At 52.0% G+C, this 23,254-nt stretch overlaps 7 protein-coding genes across 7 annotated transcripts; 4 read left to right on the forward strand and 3 right to left on the reverse strand.

The window, feature by feature from the left end:
- Window positions 1-2,180: 2,180 nt before the first annotated feature.
- Window positions 2,181-4,046, forward strand: ColSpa_10145 (transcription factor SFP1; the record flags this gene model as incomplete). Its single annotated transcript, XM_049276357.1, has 4 exons — window positions 2,181-2,413; window positions 2,468-2,566; window positions 2,747-3,162; window positions 3,220-4,046. The coding sequence occupies 4 exons, from the start codon at window positions 2,181-2,183 to the stop codon at window positions 4,044-4,046; spliced, it is 1,575 nt and encodes a 524-aa protein (XP_049132314.1).
- A 970-nt stretch (window positions 4,047-5,016) lies between these two features.
- On the reverse strand, window positions 5,017-5,883 carry ColSpa_10146 (uncharacterized protein; the record flags this gene model as incomplete). The annotated part of the gene is made up of 1 exon (XM_049276358.1): window positions 5,017-5,883. One exon carries the CDS (start codon window positions 5,881-5,883, stop codon window positions 5,017-5,019), a length of 867 nt encoding a protein of 288 aa, XP_049132315.1.
- A 4,603-nt stretch (window positions 5,884-10,486) lies between these two features.
- On the reverse strand, window positions 10,487-10,708 carry ColSpa_10147 (uncharacterized protein; the record flags this gene model as incomplete). Its single annotated transcript, XM_049276359.1, has 1 exon — window positions 10,487-10,708. One exon carries the CDS (start codon window positions 10,706-10,708, stop codon window positions 10,487-10,489), a length of 222 nt encoding a protein of 73 aa, XP_049132316.1.
- A 1,992-nt stretch (window positions 10,709-12,700) lies between these two features.
- ColSpa_10148 (putative methyltransferase tdiE) lies at window positions 12,701-13,821 on the forward strand (the record flags this gene model as incomplete). The annotated part of the gene is made up of 6 exons (XM_049276360.1): window positions 12,701-12,705; window positions 12,760-12,778; window positions 12,915-12,953; window positions 13,094-13,131; window positions 13,207-13,326; window positions 13,398-13,821. The coding sequence occupies 6 exons, from the start codon at window positions 12,701-12,703 to the stop codon at window positions 13,819-13,821; spliced, it is 645 nt and encodes a 214-aa protein (XP_049132317.1).
- Window positions 13,822-16,014: 2,193 nt separating this feature from the next.
- ColSpa_10149 (putative methyltransferase tdiE) lies at window positions 16,015-16,481 on the forward strand (the record flags this gene model as incomplete). The annotated part of the gene is made up of 2 exons (XM_049276361.1): window positions 16,015-16,364; window positions 16,418-16,481. 2 exons carry the CDS (start codon window positions 16,015-16,017, stop codon window positions 16,479-16,481), a joined length of 414 nt encoding a protein of 137 aa, XP_049132318.1.
- A 3,595-nt stretch (window positions 16,482-20,076) lies between these two features.
- Window positions 20,077-20,417, forward strand: ColSpa_10150 (uncharacterized protein; the record flags this gene model as incomplete). Its single annotated transcript, XM_049276362.1, has 2 exons — window positions 20,077-20,111; window positions 20,216-20,417. The coding sequence occupies 2 exons, from the start codon at window positions 20,077-20,079 to the stop codon at window positions 20,415-20,417; spliced, it is 237 nt and encodes a 78-aa protein (XP_049132319.1).
- Window positions 20,418-21,468: 1,051 nt separating this feature from the next.
- On the reverse strand, window positions 21,469-22,803 carry ColSpa_10151 (defect at low temperature protein 1; the record flags this gene model as incomplete). Its single annotated transcript, XM_049276363.1, has 1 exon — window positions 21,469-22,803. The coding sequence occupies one exon, from the start codon at window positions 22,801-22,803 to the stop codon at window positions 21,469-21,471; it is 1,335 nt and encodes a 444-aa protein (XP_049132320.1).
- Between the last annotated feature and the right edge of the window lie 451 nt (window positions 22,804-23,254).

Consider the following 23,254-nt stretch of genomic DNA (forward strand, 5'->3'; position numbering starts at 1 on the left):
AACTAGTCACTTTCTAACTACTGCAGCAGCCGCAGCCTTCTTTGTGTGTACAGGCGGTAAGATGCTGTGTGCACAGGATGTCACTCCCGAATCTTTAAGCAAGTACGCACAGAGAACTCGGTAGCTTCTGGCAGCTCAACCGTCGGGGTTTGGGCTCCGAGTCTGGCCCTGGTACATGGAGTCTCATCAGGGGCCCCAGCATCGACATCCACTCCAACAATTCCCTATGGGAAAGGGGGGGGGAGGGGGTGCGGCGTAGGTAGCATGCCCGTAGAAAAGAAGAAAAGAAGTAGAAGAAGAGGAGACAGAAAGAAAAAGAAGGAGGAGCTTGTCCGTACTGTGTCCGAATATCCACAAGCTCGGGAATGTTTTTAGGTTTTTTTTCCTTTTCCTTTTCTTTTCCGATTTTGGATTTTTGGCTTTCCCACCCGTCCATTCGCCATTTCCACTGGCGGGGGAGACCGCCTCCTAACTCCTCCTCTCCTTTGGGGGGAAGGGGGGGGGGTTCCATACATGTCTCTGGGACCCACAGTAGACAGCCATCTTCCATTCCGCGCCGTCTCCTCCCCATCCCGCCCGCTACCATGTCGAGTCAGGCCTGTGCGAGAGTTGTCCCGTCCTTGCTCTTCAGCTTGCTCCTCCCCTAAAAAAAAAAACCATCGATGCAAGGTAGAGCGCACCAGGCCTGTCCCATGCAAAGCGTCCCTCGCACATACCACACACTCACACACACCCCCCTCCCTCGACCCAATCAGAAAGCTTCAATCATCAACCACACTTTCCCCGACCTGAACATTCTGAACATCCTCACTTGGTGCATTTGGTGGGACAGGCGCCACACCTCCCTCCTTCTCTCCCACTTTGGTCCATTGACATTGGACAACATCTTTTTTTTACCTTCTCCTTTTTTCTCCCACGTACGTATTGCTGCTTTCTCTGCACGGAGCTGCCCTGCACCTCGACCACGCTCCTCCACTCCCGAGCTCTCTTTCTCTCTCTCTCTTACTCGCACTCTCTCTCACCTATCCGCCGCACGTACGGACTAACTGACCAACCGGCTGCATATGTACTCGGGCGGCTTGGTGTCACCGACGCTGTTACCTATAGTACTCCTGACATCAGCAAGTACCGACTGACACAACGCCGCACCTGCACCGGGCCACCAGAAGCTGAATTGGATTGGATGCGCTGCTGCTACTCCTTATCCTACCAGTCCCCTTCTCCTCTCAGATCCAACCGACTATCGATCTAGTCGAACCACTTTAAACCTTCGCCGGCAGCACCCCCCGTCCCTGTCTCCCCCATTCGTCATATTTACACCCGCCCTGGCCTTCGATAACCCTTCTCCTTCTCTTCGAACTCTAGAACTTCGACACTTCCACCTCACTTGCATCCCACTTCGCTCTCTTTCTCTTTCTCTCTCTCTCTCTCTCTCTTCCTCTCCCTCCCCCAGAGTGTTGCCACCTGTTTGCTGGATGGAGGACACCCGTCGCATCTGCCCACTTCAACAAGACGCATTCCATCTCAGCTGAACCATCCTGTCTAGCACGCACTCGGAAGCTACGAGCCTGCCAGCAACTAGAACAAAGACCTACCTACCCTTTACCTGACGGATCCCGACGACGCCTAGACGTTCCAATCCACAAAACCCCCTTCTCCCACTCCCGCCCACGTCCTTCAATCAACCGTCGCCGTTGCTTGTCATCCACCCAGGCATCGAGCACGCTCGTCAGCTGCGTCTACAATAGCTTTGTAGGCCTTCGGCATCATCTTCAGTTAAGACGTCACCGTAGTCTTCCGCTTGCCGCGACCAATTCTCGACATTCGCTCTTCTCCCACACGGCGTCGGAACCCACTCGCCGCACCTGCTGTTCTTCTGCGAAGCCATGAGGTGAGACAAGTCCCTCGACCCTCTGCCCCGAACCTCTGCCGCTACGCCTGCTGGCCGCCCTGGCCGCCCTGGCTCGGGTTTTCCACCTTCCCTGCCCGTTCTCAACCCGCATTCCCTTGGCGAGTCCTTGCGCCCGTGTCTCGAGAGCTAACCTGCACCCTTGCGCCGCGCAAAGGGGATGGCCACAGTGACTGAGAGTCCGCAGAGAGTTCCTCTGCCTGCCGACGGTCATGCCAATCTGACATCGAACCGAATCATACCAATCCCGACTTCGACTCCGACCATCCAAATGTCAGCACCATCTCCCGGCGACCCTATGGAGATCACCTCCACCAACGCCAGCAGCACTTCGCCATCGAGCAAAAACAACGACGCAGACGCCAACGGCGCATCAAAGAACACTTCGCCCACCGACCAATCCGCCAACAGCTCCGTCACCATGCCCGCCGCGCCCGCCGCCGCCGCGGCGGCTGTTCACCAGCCCAAGATCGTGCAGACGGCCTTCATACACAAGCTCTACAGGTAGGCTGCGGCACAGCCAATTGTTTGTGGCGACAGATGGCTAACTTTGCGCAGTATGCTTGAAGATCCTAGCATCCAGCATTTGATATCGTGGTCGGCGAGCGCCGAGAGCTTTGTCATGTCTCCATCGGCCGATTTCTCCAAAGTTCTTGCGTGCGTGGACTCGCAAGCCAATCGGCATTGGTCGTCTGCTGACGGTCGACAGGCAATACTTCAAACATACGAACATCTCTTCCTTTGTTCGGCAACTGAACATGTACGGCTTTCATAAAGGTTGGATCGCTGTCTGTACTGGCCACTTCCACCAGGAGCTAACTCAAATGAAACAGTAAGCGACGTGTTCCACACCACGAGTCCCGAGACCGCGTTGTGGGAGTTCAAGCATGGAAATGGCAACTTCAAGAGAGGCGACCTTGTTGGCCTACGCGAAATCAAGCGCCGCGCTTCTCGTCACGCTCTCGTGCATCGAGAATACCCAAACACCAAGCCGAGCCCGTCACAGCCTGGGACACCCGCCGAGCCGATGCCGCCCCCTAACGATGGCTCCGATCCGCGAATGTCTGGGCTCGAGCACACTCTGTACGACCTCGGCATGCGATTGCAGAGGAGCGAAGAGAATGCTCATTACATGCACATCAAGCAACAGGCGGTCATGGAAACCATGTCGCGACTCCTTCAGTTCAACCAGGAGCTGTCGAGGACGGTTCTAAGCTTGGTCCCGAGCCCCGACAACCCGGTGCACCGAGATGGTAAGCTTGAACCAAGCCGGTCGAAGCAGCTGGTGGGGCTAACAGACATCAAACCAGTTCTGAACTTGCAAGGTGAGATGGCAAGACAGGCAGATATGCTCCGGACTATCGACGATCCCCAGGAATCGCCATTCGCAAACAGTCGAGCGTACTTTTCCAATGTCGAGAACGCACCCGTCTCCCCGCGGCAGATGCCCCAAGACGATCCCAGGCGGAGTGCCAACCTTGCGGTGCCCCAGCCCAGAGGGCAGAATTTCTACCGACCTCCTGTGCCCTCGAACCTTTCCATCAGCACCCGACGGCCGTATGGCTCAATTGGAGGTGGCACGGCGCCACAGGCCTCGTCTCCCTTGCGGGGGGCGCCGCCTCCACCACCCCCTGGACCGCATCCCTTGGCTCAAGTTGAGCCGCCTCCTGGAAGTCTCGCAAGACGTCACACATCTGCTGATATTCGCGCACACGGCTGGCAACCAAGCGCCCCGCCGCCGTTTGCCTCGGGCCCTCCGTCTGGGCCACCCTCGGGGCCATGGCCATCGTCGCCTAGTCGACTTGCACCGGAAGACCAGCGCCTCCGAGAGTCCCTCTCGACGTATTCTTTGCAAAACGCATCCCACTCGCGACCCATGTCGAGGCCCACGACGCCTCCAGGCGTGCCGTTCTCGAACGGTGGCGGCGGTGGCGGCGGCGGGGACGCGTTTGGAAATTGGTCGTGGAACTCTGCCAACCGGGACAACAAGAACCTGGCCATCAGAGACCACTCTGGACCACCCACCCGCCGTGGCAGCATGGCGCATATCCTCAACCCTACTGACACGGCCGAGCGTGACGATGAGGACGAGGACCCTCGAGGCGACGATGACCGGAAGCGCAAGCGGATGCAGTGAGCAAAACATCTGCCTCAGTTACGGGTGCATGCTGCAGCCCAGCACATCATGGCACACCCCACGAAGGTGTGCCCGTACATTTCTGTGACAAATATCCGATGATGATTGGAGACATTTCCTTATTTGTATAGAGGAGGTAGGAGCTGGGCATTGGCCAGCACATGATTTGCACAGATACCTCTTGACAACTGATCAACAAGAGCGAGACCGAAACATACACGAAGCCAACGGCCACTACATAATGCGATCATCTTACTGGTCGATTCCTCTTCTTACACTGGACGGGCCATCTGGATCCTTTATTAAAAGTTCTACACCCTTCTCGATTTCATGCATCATTTCATTGCATCGACGGCCGACTTGCATGGAGCAAAACATGCAGTTCACCAATCAGTCCTTAGTAATTCGGCGTCATCACGGCGACTCAAAAATCAAAACAAGCACGGATTGAGCATCTCTTTCCACACTGTTTCTCGGATGGAGACTGTATGTTACGGTCGGAGCTCAGGAGGAGGGATACCCAACGGGCATTAGGCGGCGGGGTTTGTCGAGATTTGTTTAGTACTGTCCATATGGGGGTGTGGGTGTAATTGCGTTGGCTATAATTGCATTTTGGATGCGAGAGGAATGGGGTTATTTGGAGCATACTCGTGTCTAACTAGTACGGTACTCGGCTACGGGCAGCAGGCATGTGTGGCTTGTAAATGGCCTGATGGCAGATGCTTGTCAAGCCTCGGCCGGATCTAGTGTGATGGTGCACCATGACAAGTATTGTCACATCAAGACCAACATCATATTGATGACGTGATATTTGCCAGCGGTCCCGAGTCTTTCCAAGGGATGCGAGTGACGTTCTTGGTGAGATGAGGTCCCGGCCGGTCGGGTCAAGGGAGTCGCTTTGAATGCTGATCTACGCCCGGCTCCCGTGAACCCAAGATCCTGCTCTATAGCTCTACGCCGGGGTTATCTCTCAGCTGTCTTCTTTTCCGCTGGATGCCGCCGCCGCCGCCGCCGCCTTGTTTTTCTTGTTCCTGTTCTTCTTCTTTCTCTTCTTTGAGGTTTCGCCTGTCTCTAGTCGAGCTCCGGGCCGGGCGGGGTCTACCGGCGTAGCGGCGTCCTCGGCCGACCCGGAGGCTTCCTCCTGCTCCACGTCCACTTGAGCAGTATCCCGACCGCCATCGACATTCTCGAGAGCGCCGGCAGGCGCACTGCCCCCCTCATGCATCTCGACGTCCGCCTTCTCCTCTGTCCCCTCGGGCTCCGAAGCCAAAGGCGGCGCCGGGGACGGCTCCGACCGCGCCTCGGGACTCTCCTGACGGACTCTCTTCTTCTTGCTCCGCCCCACGCCGCTCCTGCCCTCCTCCTCCTCGCTCTCGTCGTCCTGGAGCCTGCGTTTCGCGAGGGCCGCGGCCGCGGCCTTGGGGTCGTCGGTGCGGCCTCGCTTGGTCCCCAGCAGGCGGCGGCTGAGGTCGCGCGTCGCTGCCGAGGTGACCTGTTCCGACTTTGGTGCGGAGTAGCCGAGCCCCGTGTTGGGGTTCTCAAAGCGGAGGTCGTCGTCCTGGGCCTTTCTCGGGGCCGCTGCGGCTGCGGCTGCGGCTGCGGGCGCGGAGGACGGGTCCGGTTTCGTGAGGGAGGAGAAGGCGCCGTTCGTGGCGGGGGCGGTCGCGGGGGACGGGGCGGGCGAGCGCGCGAGGGACGGGTACTTTGCGCGCATCGAGGTGAGGAAGGTCGCCTGCTTCGCGGAGGCGAGGGAGATGCGGTTGTAGAGGGCGTTGAAGTCGGCCGAGGCGGGGAGTTTGGGGGCCTCGTAGGCGGAGGACAGCGGCGTGGGCGCCATTGTGCGCTTGCGAGCTGGCGTGAATTATTTGGATATGTAGACGGGTGATACAAAAGGGCAACGTGTCAAGAATCGTAGGGCTCGCGTGCGCGGTCGGCGTGGTAGAATCTTTGCGACGCTGCGGTGATGTTTGCGATTGACGGGGTTCAGAGATGCGGATGCGAAGCTCCAAAATTTTTGGGAGCTGGCGTCCGGGCTCGTGCTGCTTGTGGGGGGGAGGGAAGGGAAGGAACCTTATCGAGGCCTTCCCGCCCACCCTCCGAGGTTCGTTCTCGTTATCTTAGCGCTGCTCTTCAGCTGCGCGGGCTGGAGGTCCAAGGGAAAAAGGGGGGGCAACGACCGGGAAGGACGAGCAGGGGTGAGTGGTTTAGTGTTCTCCCGCTGCGGCATGGTGCGACCTTCTCCACATTCAGGCTCTTGAAGGATCGACCTTTTTGTTTTATTTTTGTGGTGTTGTAATCCGTGACGGGCGTTGGCTTTGTTCGGCCCCGCTTCGGAGCCGGGCCGAGGACGGAGGGGGTCTCGGACGGGAAAAGGGGTTAGGGGAGAGAGGTGTTTATGAGGAAGTCGCTGCCATGAGAAACCATGGCTTTTGTTTTTGATTATTCAGGGGCGTGTACGATGCGTTTATATCTATTGTGAAAATAGTAAGAACCCACGGCTTTCAGTGTGTGTGGAAGAGATAGATGGAATGCTGCAATCGCATCTAAGCTAGGGAACTGGCAACAAGCATTTACATCATTTTGGCCTTTTAGATCACCCTGAATATGATGAGGAACCCTGTTTTCGTGAAAAGGGTGACTGAGAAAAGATTCGCTTGACTCTGAGCTGCTCGAAGGCGGCGGGAAAATGGGCTTTTGCAATACACGGCACTTGCCTGTGTTAACCAAGAAACACAAGTCGGATCAGATAGTGAGAAAGCACAAAAAATGACTGACCGATTGGGGATTTGAACAGTGAACTTCTGCAACCCCGATCCAGGAAATTTTGTCTTCACCAGTCAAGCCTGGCCGGCAGCTAGAGCAGTACGATATTCACCATGGCTCAGGAGGAATTCAGAGACGTCCTAAAGAGAAGAGTAAGATGCAACGGCTTAATTTACAAAAACTTGAATCGAAATGGCAAAATGGTAAACTATTGCGATATATCGCGCTGCAGAGGGAAGCCAGGCTGCTGCAGTCTGTAGATGGTGATTGCTTCCGTACAGGAGCAGCCACACTCAGACCACTCGGCCAAGTGTACTTACTCGTGTACCCCGGCAGACAACGCAGGTTTGTTGGCTTATGAAGTGCTGGCATGGTGAGCTGCGTCCATGGTGTTTGGATGGTGTGTGGTTGCCTAGTGTCGGTACCGGGGTTGGGTTGAAGCTAAGATCTGGGTGATGGTGGTTGCTGGTGAATTCCAAGAGACGGGTCTCGAGACTGTAGCTTCGATCCATCCTCAATCTGGGACATCGCATTATTACCGATCTTTGGTAACCCAAAGTGGAAAGTGCCATCAAGGAAGGAAGCATCATGAAGGGAAGGCACTATCCCCACCGACTCATCGGTTTCTTCCAAGGTGACTCCTTTGGGAAAGAGTAAAGCTCAAGTGAGGACTTTTTAGGGATAACTGTCCCCAGACATCGTTCCAAAGCTAGAATTTATTCCAGGTGATCCCTCACCTGGCAAATATCCATGCATACGAGAATTCGAACGAGATTGTCTTGTCCTACCTTGGAAACGTCATCTTGTGGCTGGACCCATCCCCTCGTCTGGGATGCTACAACATCACATTGGTAACACACCGATTTGCAAGACCTGATCCCACAGTCAACTACACGACGGTCTGCCCCAGAGGGTCTTTCAGCGAATCTCGAATCGTTTCACTGCCGCAGATCCATCTTCCGACTTCAACTTCACCTCACCGTTCATTATCCCCGCGACCCAGTACGTGCACACCAGACTCCAACACTCATAGTTTTTAGCCATCCTCAGAATCACTGGCACTTGGAACCTCTTGAATACGCAAACAATGTCGCCAGGTTGTGCCATCTCTTGACGAGAAACGCCAAGATACATCTCTTTGCCTCTCCAAATCTCCAACATCCCGCGATCTCGCCAGTCCCAATCGGTAATGCCCGTCTTCACCCTATCTTGGGCCTCCACCGATGGCCCGTCTTCCGCGTTCTACTTCAAGAGTCGAGTCAGCCATGGGCCTTCGGCCTTGTGCCCCGGTAAGAAAAGCTTGGAGACGGTTGAAAGCCGCGTCACTGCTATCATCCAAGCCAATGCATTCGAGCTCGCGACGATGGAGGGGCTCAGAAACGAATTCGCGATCAATGTACATGAAATGATAGATATAGGCGATGGAGATCTCGACTCGTGCCTCTGGGTCGGGTATGATGTAAGACTCACCTCGTGCCCCAGACTCGAATACAGTGCGGAAGATGGCTTCTTGTGCAGTCATCCCTGTCGTGCCCAGAGGCCATTCGCCCCCAAGTTTGACACATAGCCCGAGCAGCTGGTTTTCGGCATCAAGTAGCATTGGTCGTAGTATATTGGCGGTGACCTCTCCAATTTGAACGCCAGATACTAGGAGGTGCTCGTCTTCCGTTATGTGGGCGCCTGGAATATCTAGCCCAATATCCAGGTTGGGGAGTTTGAAATTTGGTTCGGATGGTTATTAGCCATAGTCATGTGCAGACTAGCCATCGACAGAAGTGCAAGTTCGTTGCCGCGCACTGCTGGTTCCGTCCTGCAGCGTCTTGTTGGTGAATGCAAAGTGTATCAATCCAGAGTCGGAATGTCCGAGGGTGACGGCCTGGAAATCCACTGATGCAGTGATTCTGAAGTTGCTGGATGTCGTCGAACATGTTCTTAGTCGCCTGGAACTTCTGCCGTTGATTTGATAGGCTTAATAACGGAAACATCTCCCCACACAGACTACAGTGCCGTGAAAGAAGGGTTGTCGTTAAGTGATACGACACTGAGTTTCAGTGATGGCTGGCCTGAGAAGCTGACATATTCAAGCACCCTGATCTCTGGCCTTGCCGGGTCAAGCGGTCAATAGAGAGGCATGGTTGCCTCCACCATCATGTCGCACTAAGATCCTTCTCAGGACCTTGGAAGGGCAGTCTACACCGTTTAGCCCTGTGATAGGAGGTGGTTAGCGATGAGTACACTCGTTTCCATTTTGCAACTTAACAAATTGCAGATGGAAACACTGGCTAACAGGGCGCATCGTGCCAGAGTCCGTCCCATTCCGGTTAGCTGGAGGAGGGAAACCTAGGAATCGTGATGCTGGGGACTGACCACTTGCTCCTTGGGACAGGGCATCTCATTGGGTGCACAGGCCACCCGGTGTGCCTGCCACAGGGCGGCAGCGCCCGAGACCACTCCACAAGCCGTTACTGGGTACCCCCCAAGACGCTCGAAACTCAATTACTGACGTTTCTTCCAACTACACAGCACACTCACAACATTCAAGGTCAGGGTCCAATATGAGGAGTCTCTACCAAAGATAAGTCAAATCCCTCATATTCCAAATCCAGCGGCACTCCAACAATCGGTTGGACGAGATGTGATACTGACTTGCCCTTACAGTCTTCCTTGGTGGCTAGAGCCCGGTAATGTGCATGATTGGCCAAGCATGCTGGAGACACATTGTGGCTGAGGGCCTCGAGACTCGCCGCCGCTGCTGTTCCATGATTGTGCTAGCCATAGGCTAAACGTCAGAAAAGCTTCAGAGATGGTCTCAAGGCCTTCGAAAGGAAGCACACTGGGCTCAGGAGCCTAGGTATGGCTTACCCCTGAGCTTCGCAACGACCGAAACATCACCCAAGACCTCGGTCAGGGAACAACAGCCAGATGCTCCAACACCTCTGATCTGCCGACGACATCAGTCATGTCTACTTCTCGTGTGGAATTGGTCACTGTAGCGCCGAAGAACGGGCGCTGAACCGGGATGGGACCGGAGACCATGCATGTGGACTAACACATCTCTCACGGCATTGGGGCCGGGTCATCTCAATTTTATTACCAGCTCATCAACCTAACAACACGATGCTCGCATCACATCAAATCAGAACACCGGGAAAAGACCTCGGCCTAACTGTGGCTGGGTGCCTCTCCTATCTGCGCTCATGCGGGCTGACAGCCAACCAGACGTTGTCACTAGCCACACTTTGCAGGACGACTGTTCACCTGCAGCCCTCCTTGTCAAAGTCGGGGGCACCAGCCACAACCACTCCCGGGATACTGACGGACTCTGCGCTGTGGTCCCGGCTTCCATCCCCGACAAGATTGCCCTCTGCAGACATCGATCATGTGGGCCGCCTCATTAACCGCTCACGCAATATCCTTCTAGCGTCTCGGCGACCTCCAGAAAGCAAGCCTAGCAGGCCTTGGAGTGATAATCTTCCAACAGCTTTGTGGCTGGTATCTGCATATCAGACGAGATCTAGCCAGTCTCGTTCCACTGTTGAGAATAATACTCTTCGGTTGACACACACACGAGCTTCTCTTACAGGAAGGTGTCAAGAGGTACAGAAGCATTGGACGAGTTCGCCGGGAATTAGATGAGCGCCTTGGGCGTTGCCCAGCGGACTAAATGCCACGAGCGGTTAGACGACCTCCTGGCTTGCCACATACCGGGTCCTTGGGCCACTGTGTAGGGCGTCGCGGGCCGTAGCCTTGATGGAAGTAAGCTCGTTTGGAACCTTGATGACAAGGGGAGGGGAGAAATTTGGTTGCTCCTCTCTCATCTGGGGCAAACTACTGGCCGGCCGCGGGACACCGGCAAAGCCAAGTCTGAGTGCGGACGACTGGCGACCCAGAAATGTCATCTTGTAAGTCTGAATTCAACAATGCTCGATCTGAACACTTCCTGGCGCACTCTTCGGAAACTTGAAGACACCTTAACTCTCTTCTACCGACTGCCAGTTTGCCTTGTACTGGCTGCCATCCTTGGCTCTCCCAGCCGCAGATTAAGAAGAGCTGAAGAACAGCAGGAGGTCAAGGAGGTCAAGTATAAGACGGCCAGACCTTCTATGCCCAACAGATATCCAACACCGTTTATATTTCCAAGCTCATTAAGATATCAGTATGACTGATCGTCTGCACTGAGCCGCCTGCTGATCAACCGATAACACTCAATGGCTTCTTCAAGTCAGAATGCTGATGAAAAAGAGTATGTAGTTATACCTACTTACCCTGAATCGACTCGCCATGTGATGCTGGACACTAGCTTACTGATGCCAATAGGGGTCCTGAGTCTCCTCGAACCAATCCTCTTGATGCCTACATCCCTCACCAGTCTCAACTCGCCCGCTTCCAGCAGGAAGGACCAAGAGATGGCAACGCACTCGTTCCTCTGTCCTACAGTTCACGCGGCGTAAAGTCGTCCATCGAGTACCACAAAGCCCGCGCTGTCAGAGCCCTCGGATCGTTTCAGCAAAAGTTTACCAGCAAGTCACTTTCTGGTTCATCGATGTCTGCCACCGTGGAACCCAAACCTCCTCTGAAACCCGAAAGGAGTTGAGGATGTAGAAGTGTCGATACTTGGGCTAGAGGCGTTGGCTCATTCTAGAGGTTGCGAAAGCCTGTCGAGAGACTTGTCGGATAGCGGTTCCTATGTGCTGGGCTGTTTTTGAAGGATTGTGGGACACAACTCTAGTACACTACAAAGCACAACCTTCAATGTCTAGCGGCATTGTCGCAGCGACAATCCTGGCAGTATCAGCAACAAATGGAGTTTATTAGCCAGCACCGACCACAAAATTTATTTCTGAGCGTGAAAGCGGCCTTGAGTTCTCATTCCCCCTCCATCACACAGAAGGTCACGCCTGTTTTGGCGTGTAAGTCGGCTTGGTTTTATGAGTAGAATTTCGACTAGCTACGTTGCAGCTACGCCGCCTGGGGCCGGAAACCCGAGAACCACGGAGGGAGGGTCCTTCCTAAGAGTACGTCTATTGTATACTCGTCCAGGATGCTTCATGTTGACCTTTCGTAACGTGGATTAAAGCTTTATTTTGATGAAGTGTGCTGCTCGAGGTGAAGTCGTCACTTCCCTTTTCTATGGGTTTCCGTCTTAATTGATCCCCAAAGCAAGCCTCGAACCATCCATGTCAGTAATTCTTTCGACCTCGGTAGGTGAACTGCAGTTTTTCGAAAACCACATTCATCCGGAACACCCAAATAATAGTTCCGGTCGACCTGCATATGCAGGCGAGGTGATAAATATGGATTAATCCAATCACAATGTGACAAACTGCAACTTCATGAACCAACAGACATCAACGAGCGGGGGAGATGGTACGAAGGCATGGGTTACCTTAGCGAGGGATCTTCCCGTTATGGAAGGACGCAAACTTGTATTTAACGAGACGGATTCCCCTCATCTTGACTTTCCCTTCGTGAATCTTGACACTTCTTCGTTTCGTTTCATCAAGACAATTGGAGACAACAGCTTGTTGGGATGGCTGATCAGACGCAACAACCAGAGGCCGAGGTACCAATTATCCATGTCTTTTTCCGTTATTGAACAGGTGATCTCGAGCTGACTTTCTTAACAGAGTCCTTGGACTGATGACGGTGCTTCCTCTATCGGGGATTATGTGAATTGCGGCTCTACGATAGCTAACATACCAAGACGCTGATGGTTCCAAGTCGGTCGACGAGTCACTGGCTTCACTCAGATCCAGCATTCTTGAATACCGCCGAGAGAACGGTCGAACGTACCATCGGCTCAGTGATGGGAGTAAGTGAATCGCCGAGTTTTTCCAAGGATCACAAACTTACCAAGTTTTGTCATGCAACAGAATACGTTCTTCCCAATGATGAGGTAAGTAAACAGGTCGCGTGAGAATGGATAATGATCTAATCCAGATATCCACAGAGAGAGCAAGATCGACTGGGTAAGTACTATCGTACTACTGGTGCATGTTACAACGAGCTTACTTCTCTCAGATCTGACGCATGCCCTCTGGCTTGCTACATGGGACAACAGACTTTGCAACTGTCCTAAACTCAATGCTGCCAATCGAGTTCTAGACGTCGGTACTGGGACAGGCGTTTGGGCGTTGGATTATGGTAAGCGAACCACTGCAGTCAAATCCACGCCGTGGCTGAATTGACCTTTAACGCAGCGGATGACCACCCCAAGGCAACTGTGAGATATACAACTTCTTCTTCCGATCACAGATAAGAGTGAGTGATTGACTTGGTTACAGGTGGTTGGCGTCGACCTGAGCCCAATTCAACCCGACTTGTTGGTTTCCATTAAATTCTATGGAGCACGTTCAACTCACTGACCGGCACCATGAAGCGTACCCCCCAATTGCAGCTTCGAAGTCGACGATATCGAGAAAGCATGGACTTGGTCGGAGCCTTTTGACTTCATCTTCTTTAGGAATATGATCGGAAGCTTTACCAGCTGGCCGGATATGATCGCCAAAGCCTACGAGTAAGTAAAACTCAATGCTTTGAGGCCCGCGCCCAATTTTCATCGTTGCTGACACCCTCATTCCGTGGTAGGAATCTTGAATCAGGCGGCTACCTGGAGCTTCAGGACAACATGTTCCCACTTAAATGTCAAGATGGCACTATGCCAGACGACTTTATACCCTTTAAGTGGTCGAAGCTGCTCATCGAGGGGACTGATAACATTGGTCGGTCTATTACCGTTGCTGCTAGCTTCAAGAAAATGCTTGAGGATGCAGGATTTGTCGACGTCGAGGAGCGGAGGGCGATATGGCCTTTTAATCCATGGCCAAAGGACAAGAAGCTCAATGAAACAGGCGCATGGAGTCAGGCGTCTACTTTGATGGGAGTTGAAGGCATATCGATGGCGCTTCTTACTCGGGTGCTTGGCTGGTCCTCAGAAGAGGCGACTGTGTTTTGCGCTGAGGTCAGAAGTGCGCACAAGAAGATAGGAGTCCACGCCTACTATGATGTGTGAGTCGAAACACCTGCCGTTAACACGACTCGAATTTGGCTAATTAGTGGACCAGATACTCTGTCTGGGGACGAAAGCCTGAGGAGAAAGATGAGAAGGATGAGGCGAACCAATCTTAGGAGAGTGCTGTGTTGGTCGGCTTCCACCGAGCCCATGAATCCTCTTTGACAGCTTTTCGCGCGGGGCATTGCAGGATTGAGAAGCTAGATGGGCATGTCGTATCTGTTAGAATATGAGCAGGCTGAACTTCGAGATGCTAAGCATCGCAAAGTCTTGGACAACCGCAAGTCGGAACAGGCGGTACATGTAGGAAACATGACCACGAATCGTGTGGTAAGAGTTGTCATGATGATGGAGGTAGGACAGATAATTCGCCAAGACCCAAGCTTTTTCAAAGATTATTACACTGTATCTAGGACATGAAAACAACACTTGTTGCCTGAAGCCATGGATGGGGCTACATGAGCCTCAAGTTCATTCACTCATCTTAACTGCCGCAGATGCATTCCCAAAGCGCCCGCCCATGCACACTTCCCATTGTCTGGGCCTGTATATGTACTACTTTGGAAAAGTGAAGATTTTTTATATTTACAAGTCCGAGCAAGTTAAAAAAATGGATTTAAAAACAGGGTTTGTCAGTTTTTGAGGAAACTCACAGTCCATGGTTTTGCGCGGATTCCTCGTCTGCATTGGTCCTAGATGCAACCATCTGATGGTGCATGCCGGGGCAATTCTCAACCCGGAGATGGGTCGACTATTGCGACAATCTGGTCCGAGCAAACACACTTGACTGCAACCTGAATCCATTCTCGCCTATGCAGGCTCACGCTGATAAAAGCACTGTAAACCAATCACGTTGCCATGAGTGTAACTCAAAGAACCAACAGACAAACAAGCGGGGGTGACCGCGCATAAGGATGGAGACATCAACAAGGGGTGTTCCCCTTGGGGAAGGACACAAGATAATATTTAACCAGAGTGCCTCCCCCTCATCTAGAGTTCTTCTCTTGCAATCAGCTTTCTTCCCCTGTCTATCATCTGAGCCGCTGTGAAGACTGATCTCGATACGACATCACACCATGGCTGATCACGCGCAGCAGCTAGCAGTCGAGGTGAACCAACCCAAGTCTCCATTGTGGTATACCCTGCCGCAAGTGTTCTTGGTCTGACACAAATACAGGATCCTCACACTGACGAAGACGCATCCTCGATCAGTGGTTCCGTTAGTTGCATCCATGCTTAGGGTTGTTGGTTTTGAGACTAACGCGACGCAGTCCGTCGACGATTCGTTAGCATCTCTACGATCAAGCATTCTTGACTATCGCCGCGAGAATGGTCGCACATATCATCGGCTTAGCGATGGAAGTGAGTAAAACTTGAGTCGACCGCAAGCTCATAGACTAATATTATGATGCAATAGAATATGTTCTTCCTAACGATGAGGTATGACGTCGTGGCTCACTCACATATGAGGCTGTTGCTAATGCGACAGAAACCCTGCAGAGGGAGCAAGACCGGCTTGGTAGATATTTCTCTGAAGGCTAAGCCAATCAGGCCTAACATCTCTACAGACCTGAATCATCATCTCTGGACTCTTACTTGGGACGATAATATTTGTAATTCCCCAAAGAAGGATGGTGCCAAACGGGTTCTAGATATTGGAACTGGTACAGGGGTCTGGGCTCTAGACTATGGTAAGCTGGCGGTTCAAGCTGAGTTGTGTGTGTGCTAACTTTGTGGTAGCTGATGAGCATCCCGAAGCAACGGCATGCACTCTGATTGTGTTTCAGGCTGAGCGAGTAGCTGACTAGTCTGTAGGTTCTTGGAGTTGACCTGAGTCCGATCCAGCCCGGTTTGTTAGTGCTTCCTCAACCTTTTGCTAGATATGAAACCAGCTGACAAGTGTCTGCAGCGTGCCTCCCAATTGCAGTTTTGAGGTTGATGATGTTGAGAAAGAATGGACTTGGAAGGAGCCTTTCGATTTCATCTTCATGAGAGCCATGATCGCGTGTTTCTCCAGCTGGCCAGACATGATTGCCAAGGCATATGAGTAAGTAGATTCACGCAGTTACATGTGGTTTTGATCTAGGTTGACTATACTGATTGGTATGTTTGTGGAAATTCAGAAACCTTGAGCCTGGAGGCTACCTGGAGATTAATGACCATATGTGCCCGCTTATGTGCCAAGACGACACCATGACCGAGGACTTTAAGCCCTTGAAATGGTCAAAACTTCTCGTTGAGGCATCTGAAAAAATGGGCCGCTCAGCCACTGTTGCCGCTAGCTTTAAGAAGATGCTAGAGGATGCTGGTTTTGTGGACGTCCAAGAGAAGAAAGAAATGTGGCCTTTCAATCCATGGGCCAAGGACAAGAAGCATAAGGAGCTGGGTTATTGGACGCAAGAATCTGCCTTCAAAGGCATTGAAGCGGTGTCAATGGCTGTATTCACTCGTGTCCTTGACTGGAGCCCGGAAGAGGCGAGAGTCTTCTGCGCTGAGGTCAGGAATGAACACAAGAAGATTGGGGTTCATGCGTACTGGGATATGTAAGTCTAAGTACCTTTCTATTTGGGTTGAAGTCAGCTAATCAATGCATCAGATACGCGGTTTGGGGACGAAAGCCTGAGGAGGTGGATGAGAAGGATGAGACGAACCAGTCATAGGACAGTATAGTAAGTATGCCGTCCTGAACCGGGGCCACCAAACCCGTTGTGTTAGTCCTGTTCTTGTTGCATGTATGAGTTATGCCACAACTCCAGGTCTCTGAGCCGACTATACTTTCATATGTCGACAAAGTAAAACGCTATTTGCATCTTAGAGTTTTGAATTGGTTTAAGAAGCAGCGAATCATATGCAGGGAATAAGATTATAAGTCCATTGGCGGGAGTTTCCATTGCGGTATAAGTCAGTGACACCTTTGAGCCGTTATAGAGGTTTCGAACATCCTGAACGGTTGCTACCAGTAGCTATCAACGGGTGTTAGATCCTCTCTCCTGTTCTCGGGGATCACATTGTCTCGCAAACTGCGCTTCCAAACAAGTATGATAAGCCATGTGCTGCTATCGTGCTTTCTGTTTCTTAGCTTTTTGAGATGATTCGATGGGCCGAATAGCCGTCAGAACTCCGGCTGTACTTCAGAACGCTCATAATTCTACTCATAAGGATGATTTAAAAGAGCCATAGTTGTGTTCAAAATCTTGTACAATTCTTCTTGGTTATCCAAAACACGACCGTTAGTTTCAGTACCGCAATGATGAAGATAACTGTCGAAGTCGCGAATGATTGTGTGTGCTCGAGTCGACCTACCTAGAGAGTGTTTGATACTCTCAAACCCAACTATTCCGAGGGAGATGATCGGTTCTTGGCTTAAGATCGAAACACAAAATGATGTAAAATCGAACCGATCAGAGAAGCCGCGCCGGCTTGTCGTCAATTTATCCTATTCTGGAAAGGATGCTATGGGTGAGAAAACACAAGCAGAGAACACAACCCTCTAACTTGAACATGCATCAGGCGGACCCCAGTTTGAACAGTGGGCACCCACATGCTCCGTAAGTGTTTTCAAAGCGATCCATGCGAACTGCAGGTGGCTGACCAGGCAAACCAGAAGATGTGCTTACTGATGGTGCGAATTTCCTCCAAATACACTGAACAACGCATCTTCTGCCTTGATTATTTAGGCATCTGCTGCCTTGGCAGAGTGGCCGAGTGCTTGTACAGGTGTGGTGCTGTAATTGGAGGATCATGTGCAGTTTGCAGTTTGTCTCACCGAAAATGCGCGCATGTCACAACATATCGTGTTCTGGATTGATTAACTCCTCAACTCTATGACGTGTCTTGGGTTTTCACCGAAAGTGAGGCGGTTTCCAAGGCGGAATTCAATACCTAGGCCTTAGAATATTAGTCGCACTGCTGGCGACCTGCATCAACACGTCACGTTAGCCAGCAGGATGTCAAGGAAGATTGTCTATGAGAACCCATATCATTTGAGGCCTTCCTGGAGACATGGCAAAATATTCCAAAAATGTGCGATTAAGTATTTAAGCCGGCTACCACCAATCACGAGGCTTACAATGAGTGCATCGATTCTGAGAAGCTCAAGAAGCAATGAAGCCCTCACACGGCATTCGACCAAGCTAGAACGGTCTACATAAGTTTCGCCTCTCAACCCAACCCAGCCAACGGAGACGCAGCATTTGCGCAACGATATGGTGGTGGCTGTCACGACCAGCAGCCGAAGACTTCAAGAACGGCCAACAAAACATTGGCACTAGCATTTCAGACATTTGAGGAGACCGGAGGTTTCGATTGACTACTGGTTGTCTTGGACAGATTATGAAGTTTGCAACGATAACTTAGGCATGTACTTATCGTAGGAAATTTGACAGTATTTAGATAAAGCTGAGGATATACTCCAAATTGTTCGAGTGCTAGCTTGGGAAAAGTTTCAACGTAGTGGAATCAGGGGCCTTTGAAGCACTTACACACACTTCCGGAAGAAGGTGGCCTCCTACAGGAACTGGTGACATGCATCCGCAATAAACCACCGATTGACAGAGCGCTGTAGATGACCTTTCAACACTGATGGATACCGTTAGATGGGCACAGGTACAGTCCTCCAATAGGCAAGACAAGTCCATGTGACTGGTGATATATCGAAGCCTGAGACTTTGAGGCCGAGTTCGGCATGTTTATATTCCCCAACGCTAGAACACCGAAAGTCGTTCATTGTGCAGTTCGGGAGCCACTCCTACTGTCTACCTTATTGAAAAGTTTGATCTTGTAACGGTTGATTACTGCCATGCATTCAACCGCCGCTCTTGCATTCTCAAGATCATTCACGTTTCATCTCACTACGGACAATGTATTCTTGCCATGTCTTCTTCATAACCGCTTTACGTCCATACAAGCCACCGCTACCTACGTGATTCACACTGCGACGATGGGTTCTGTTTCAAACAGTGTCGCTGTCAGCAGGTACAAGTTTCGGTTCCCACTGTTTTTCATGCGTCCTAGACTTATGTCTCGAGCGTTGAATTAGATGTGCTAAATTATCTTCCATTGTCTTAGGAGTCTGTCCACGGACTGTACCATGGTCTAAGGTCTCCAACAGATGAGGCTTCAAACAATTATATCTAGTTCTTGGTCGGTTGCAAACAAGATGCCGAACCTAGACTTTCTCATACGATGCACTTTGTCGATAAATTTCTGATTGAAAATTACGTGGAGGCGGTTAGAACGAATTAGATATTTTGTCACGGATTGAAGGCCAAGAGGCACCCAAGATTTTTAATATGTGGCAGTGGAAGTGCTCGCTCATTCCAGAGGGGTCGTCAGTATGAATGCGCTCTCTTACGTGAAAAGCGTGATAATGTTAGAACAGCTACCGGCATTAGTACTTCCGCGTCATTGCTATGAAATCTTTGATGCCTGTTTAAGGTCACGTCTGTCTCCAAGAGCTATACTTTACGTAGGGTAGAGGCCAACAGCTCCAACATCAAAGTTGCATTAAACCATGGAATATTGCATCAAGAATTCCGGCATTTTATTGATACTGATTTAAGCCGTTCTTGCCCGCCGACGTGAGTTTCTCCATTCAATCAAGCAAGGCATTGCCTCCCATAAAGAGATTGGATTTTTGGAAGCCCGTACGAACTCGGCCCCACTCTAAGCGGAGTTCGTAAGAAAGGGTCCCGTGAACGGATCCGAACCTTTTATCGGAGTGGAGAAGTCGACCGGTGTTCGATAGGATCGATACCTGACCGATGTACGTACCTCACGGTGTTGATGTAATCAAAGATACCCCAAAGTTTTGACTGGTCAAAGTAGCGTGAATGGAGTGGAATGAAGGATATCAGTTCTGCTAATTGACTGGGATGGGGAAGGGGAAAGCCCCCGACCTTTTGTAAAGCCTCAATGGCGAACCATGTCGTCCGCCAAAGGCGAATATCAGGCGGCTCGAGAATGCGGCTCGAATTGAGGCAAGGGTCTGCCGCCCCTAGCCTCAAACATGGTTGATGTACCCTTACCTCTGCAATGACTATTCCCCATTCGTCATGCAAGAAGCTTCACATCGTTTATGTATAAGTTTTGGGGGTTTCCATGTATCTTGTCTTTACTGTGGTTTCCTCTATGTAGATTGCTTGATAAAGCCTCTTACTTTAGCAGTAAACTTCTTTACAGCCATTCAGCCTCTTTCATTACGAAATTCTACGTGCGGTGTAGCTCCAAGCCCGTGTTTTCTGCTGGTAGATAACCATGGATTCCGCCTCAAACATCTCTATCGTCAACGGGTATGGGACCTTCTAACACCCTTTCACTCTTTGAACCATTCCCACAAGTCTTGTATACCCTGTATATCTTGACAATAAGACTTACTGACTCGTAATACCCTCAGTGACGTACCTTCAAGACGCACCGCCGACCCCAACGAAGCCCAACGTCTCCAAGATGAACGCCTTCAGTACTTCATTGGTAATGACGAGCTCCCGAACTCCGTTCTGCCTCACATGACGACCTCTTCCAAGAAATCCATCACCAAACACAAGAATAAGATGTCTAGAAAGATCAATGAAATCATACCCAAGGTCCAGAAATGAACGGTCTAAACTGCTTTTGATATTTGATGACGGAAAGTACTCGCTCGTTCACGAAGACTGAACAGTGAGTATGCGACATCTTGAATGGATGCAGGAAGAGGCTAATATGGGCTATTGACTAGAATCCAGGCCCAGAAAGCCAATTCCCCTGCAGTGCAAGCCGCGACAGAGCAATTCTGTCCCAGCGTCCGACACCAACACGGCCCCACTCCGCCGTGAGTTCGCGGCCGAGGTTGCCCGTGTGGACTTGGGCCCGAAACTCTAAATTGTGTGGGGGCCCAGGCCAATTGAAGGGTGTGACGTTTTACAGCACCAAGATCCCATCTCAAATGCGACTTCTGGTCCAGGTACCAGAGCAAATACTTGTGTCGACTCAGGATTACACCGCACGCCTGGTGTATGGATGATGTGACACCAAGTACCTCCGAGATCAGCACGATTGGCTGCCGACCACCGGTCGCAGCGGGCAGTGTCCACAACCGGCTGCCTTGCAGGCGCGGACAGGCGAACCACAGCGTTGGAACGATATAACAGATGCTAAAACACCCCCTTCACTCCCCAACCCATGCCCATGAACGCACCGGTACCCTTTCAACTTTGTTTCCTTCAAAACACGATCGTTTCGTTTCGACACCGCACGCAAGCCACAGTTTCGGAGATTTTCCCATCGCAGGCCCGAAGCCACCGTCACGGGTTGCCGTTGGCGACGAACCTGTCAAAGCGCGCCTCCTCCCAACGGCGCCGCAAAGACGCATGCAATCTCCAGCCCTGTGACCTAAGTAACGCCAGATCGGAGGAGTGCAGGTGTCACGGTCGCATAGCTAGGCGTTCATTGGACAACTTTTGGCAGGAACTCATCACGGCGGGACGGTAGGACCATTTCCGAAAACATGGCAATGTTTGTACGTGTGTGTATGTGTGCGATTAAACAATTAAATAATACAACAAAAAAATCAAGCCGCCGCGCGAAGCCCCCCCAAACTCCGTGGATATCATGCAGTGCCCATAGTCATTCAATCGTGATGCTTTTTTGTTGTTGGTCCCTTCCAGCTCAGCTGGTTCTGGTTTCCCGCAGTGAGAGGATATAGGGTAAGTCTGTCGAGTCCGTCCGCGTCGCCAAGCGGATGACGGAGCCCGAGGCAGAGCTTCCCGATGTCCTTGATCTCAGACTGGCGTTTGATGAGAAGTGACTGGGACCGTATGCCTGCCTGGTCTGGGCGAAGCTATTTATGCTTGAGGACCTTGATATCGCTCCAGCTAATGTGCCTAACGGAGTTGCAGGCGCCGTGCGGTACTGAGCCCACGTATTGGCTGAAGAGTTGCGCGCATTCGCTGTCGGCTCTCTCCTAATGTAGGAGCCTTGTGTGCTCTGCGTTGCCGACCGGGATAGGCTGCGTGGGGTGGTAGGGTTGGTGGCCATGGGCGCATCATTATCGATGTCGCTGTCGGAGGCTTCGCTAGGCCCGCCCAGAGGCCCGAGGACCGCGGGATCTAGGGGTCGCATGCCGCGTAGGATCGCAGCAAACAAATGCATAAGTTCGCGAAACTGGGCATTCGATATCAGCCGTGTCGAGAAGCGCGCATATTCGTATGTGGAGAGGAAGTCCGTGGTCGTCGCATTAAGCGAGATGACGCCCAGCTCGGCCAGGTGGCCAAGGTAGTCGCGCAGACTCATGGGTAGAGGCCGCTGCAGCAGAGCAACGGCATCAGCATCGAGCATCGGCGGTTGAGCGGGGGAGGAAGGATCGGGAGGTGCCAGCGTCAGGGCTTTCGCTTCGATGAGGTTCGGTAATTCGGAGAGAACGGTGCTGTATTGCAGATCCGGAAGGTCGATCGAGTTTGGGGATGACCACCCGTAGTGTTCGATTTCGCCCCAAACAGGTCGTCGAGGTGGCAGCGCAATGCCGGTTTCTTTCTCCGTCGTTGCCGGTTTTTTCAAGGTCGGCAGCTGGAATCGCTTCCTAGCCGCACTGCCCCCAGAGTTCTGCTTCTCTACCAGCACTTCTTCCATGTCGCTACCCAACAGATTCGTCTCGATTCGCGGCCGGGCATCGTAGGCGATGGCTGCGCTGCGTTTCAGGTCGGCCGTGATCATCTCGTAAACCTTCTTGTTCACGTCGCCCTTCTCGATGGGAACCCATGATTTCGGTATTGATGCGAGGATCGTCTTGTTGAGATACAGCCGCGTCGCATAGATGAAGGAGACGATGAGGAGGGTGAGGACCAGAGCGGCGGCAATGATCCATATGTTATATGGCTGGTTGTTCGAGTAAGCCTGGTAAATGGTGTCGCTGGGGGTGACGAGGAGGAGGATGGTGAGGAGGAAGCATAGGACGAAGTAGAAACTACCGTAGATGAAACGGAATATCGCTCGTGGGGAGAACATCGGAGAGGCTTCGAGGGGGTTTCCCCAGCGTTGAGCTATCAACCCGGGAAGCGACGAGTTTTCGGGTTGAGGATCATGGACGGACGAGCCAGTGCATGAGATGATGGGGCAAACTGGAAAAGCATGGCTGGGTGGAAAAGGAGCCGATGCGAATAGTGTAGAGTGCAAAGATAGCCAAGCTAAGAGGAAGTGCCAAGGTTAGACATTACAAAGGGAAAAAGGGTATAGTGAGGTTGAGAGAGGGAATGGAGGTTGGTGAACAAGGAAAAAAAGGCGGAGGTTGCGCACGCAGTTGGGTGAGGGTGACGACGAACAGGACGGGACGGGCGAAGGCGCGGGAGGTTGGTTGGGGTCATTCGTTTTGTTTTATTTCGCTAGATCTACTTAGCAGCAGCCTGTTTGGCCTTGCACAAAGCTCAAGTGGGGGGTTTTCCCTTCCATGCGGACCCCT

This window comes from Colletotrichum spaethianum, assembly GCF_022836535.1.
Source record: "Colletotrichum spaethianum MAFF 239500 DNA, contig33, whole genome shotgun sequence".
In the NCBI taxonomy this organism is placed as follows: domain Eukaryota; kingdom Fungi; phylum Ascomycota; class Sordariomycetes; order Glomerellales; family Glomerellaceae; genus Colletotrichum; species Colletotrichum spaethianum.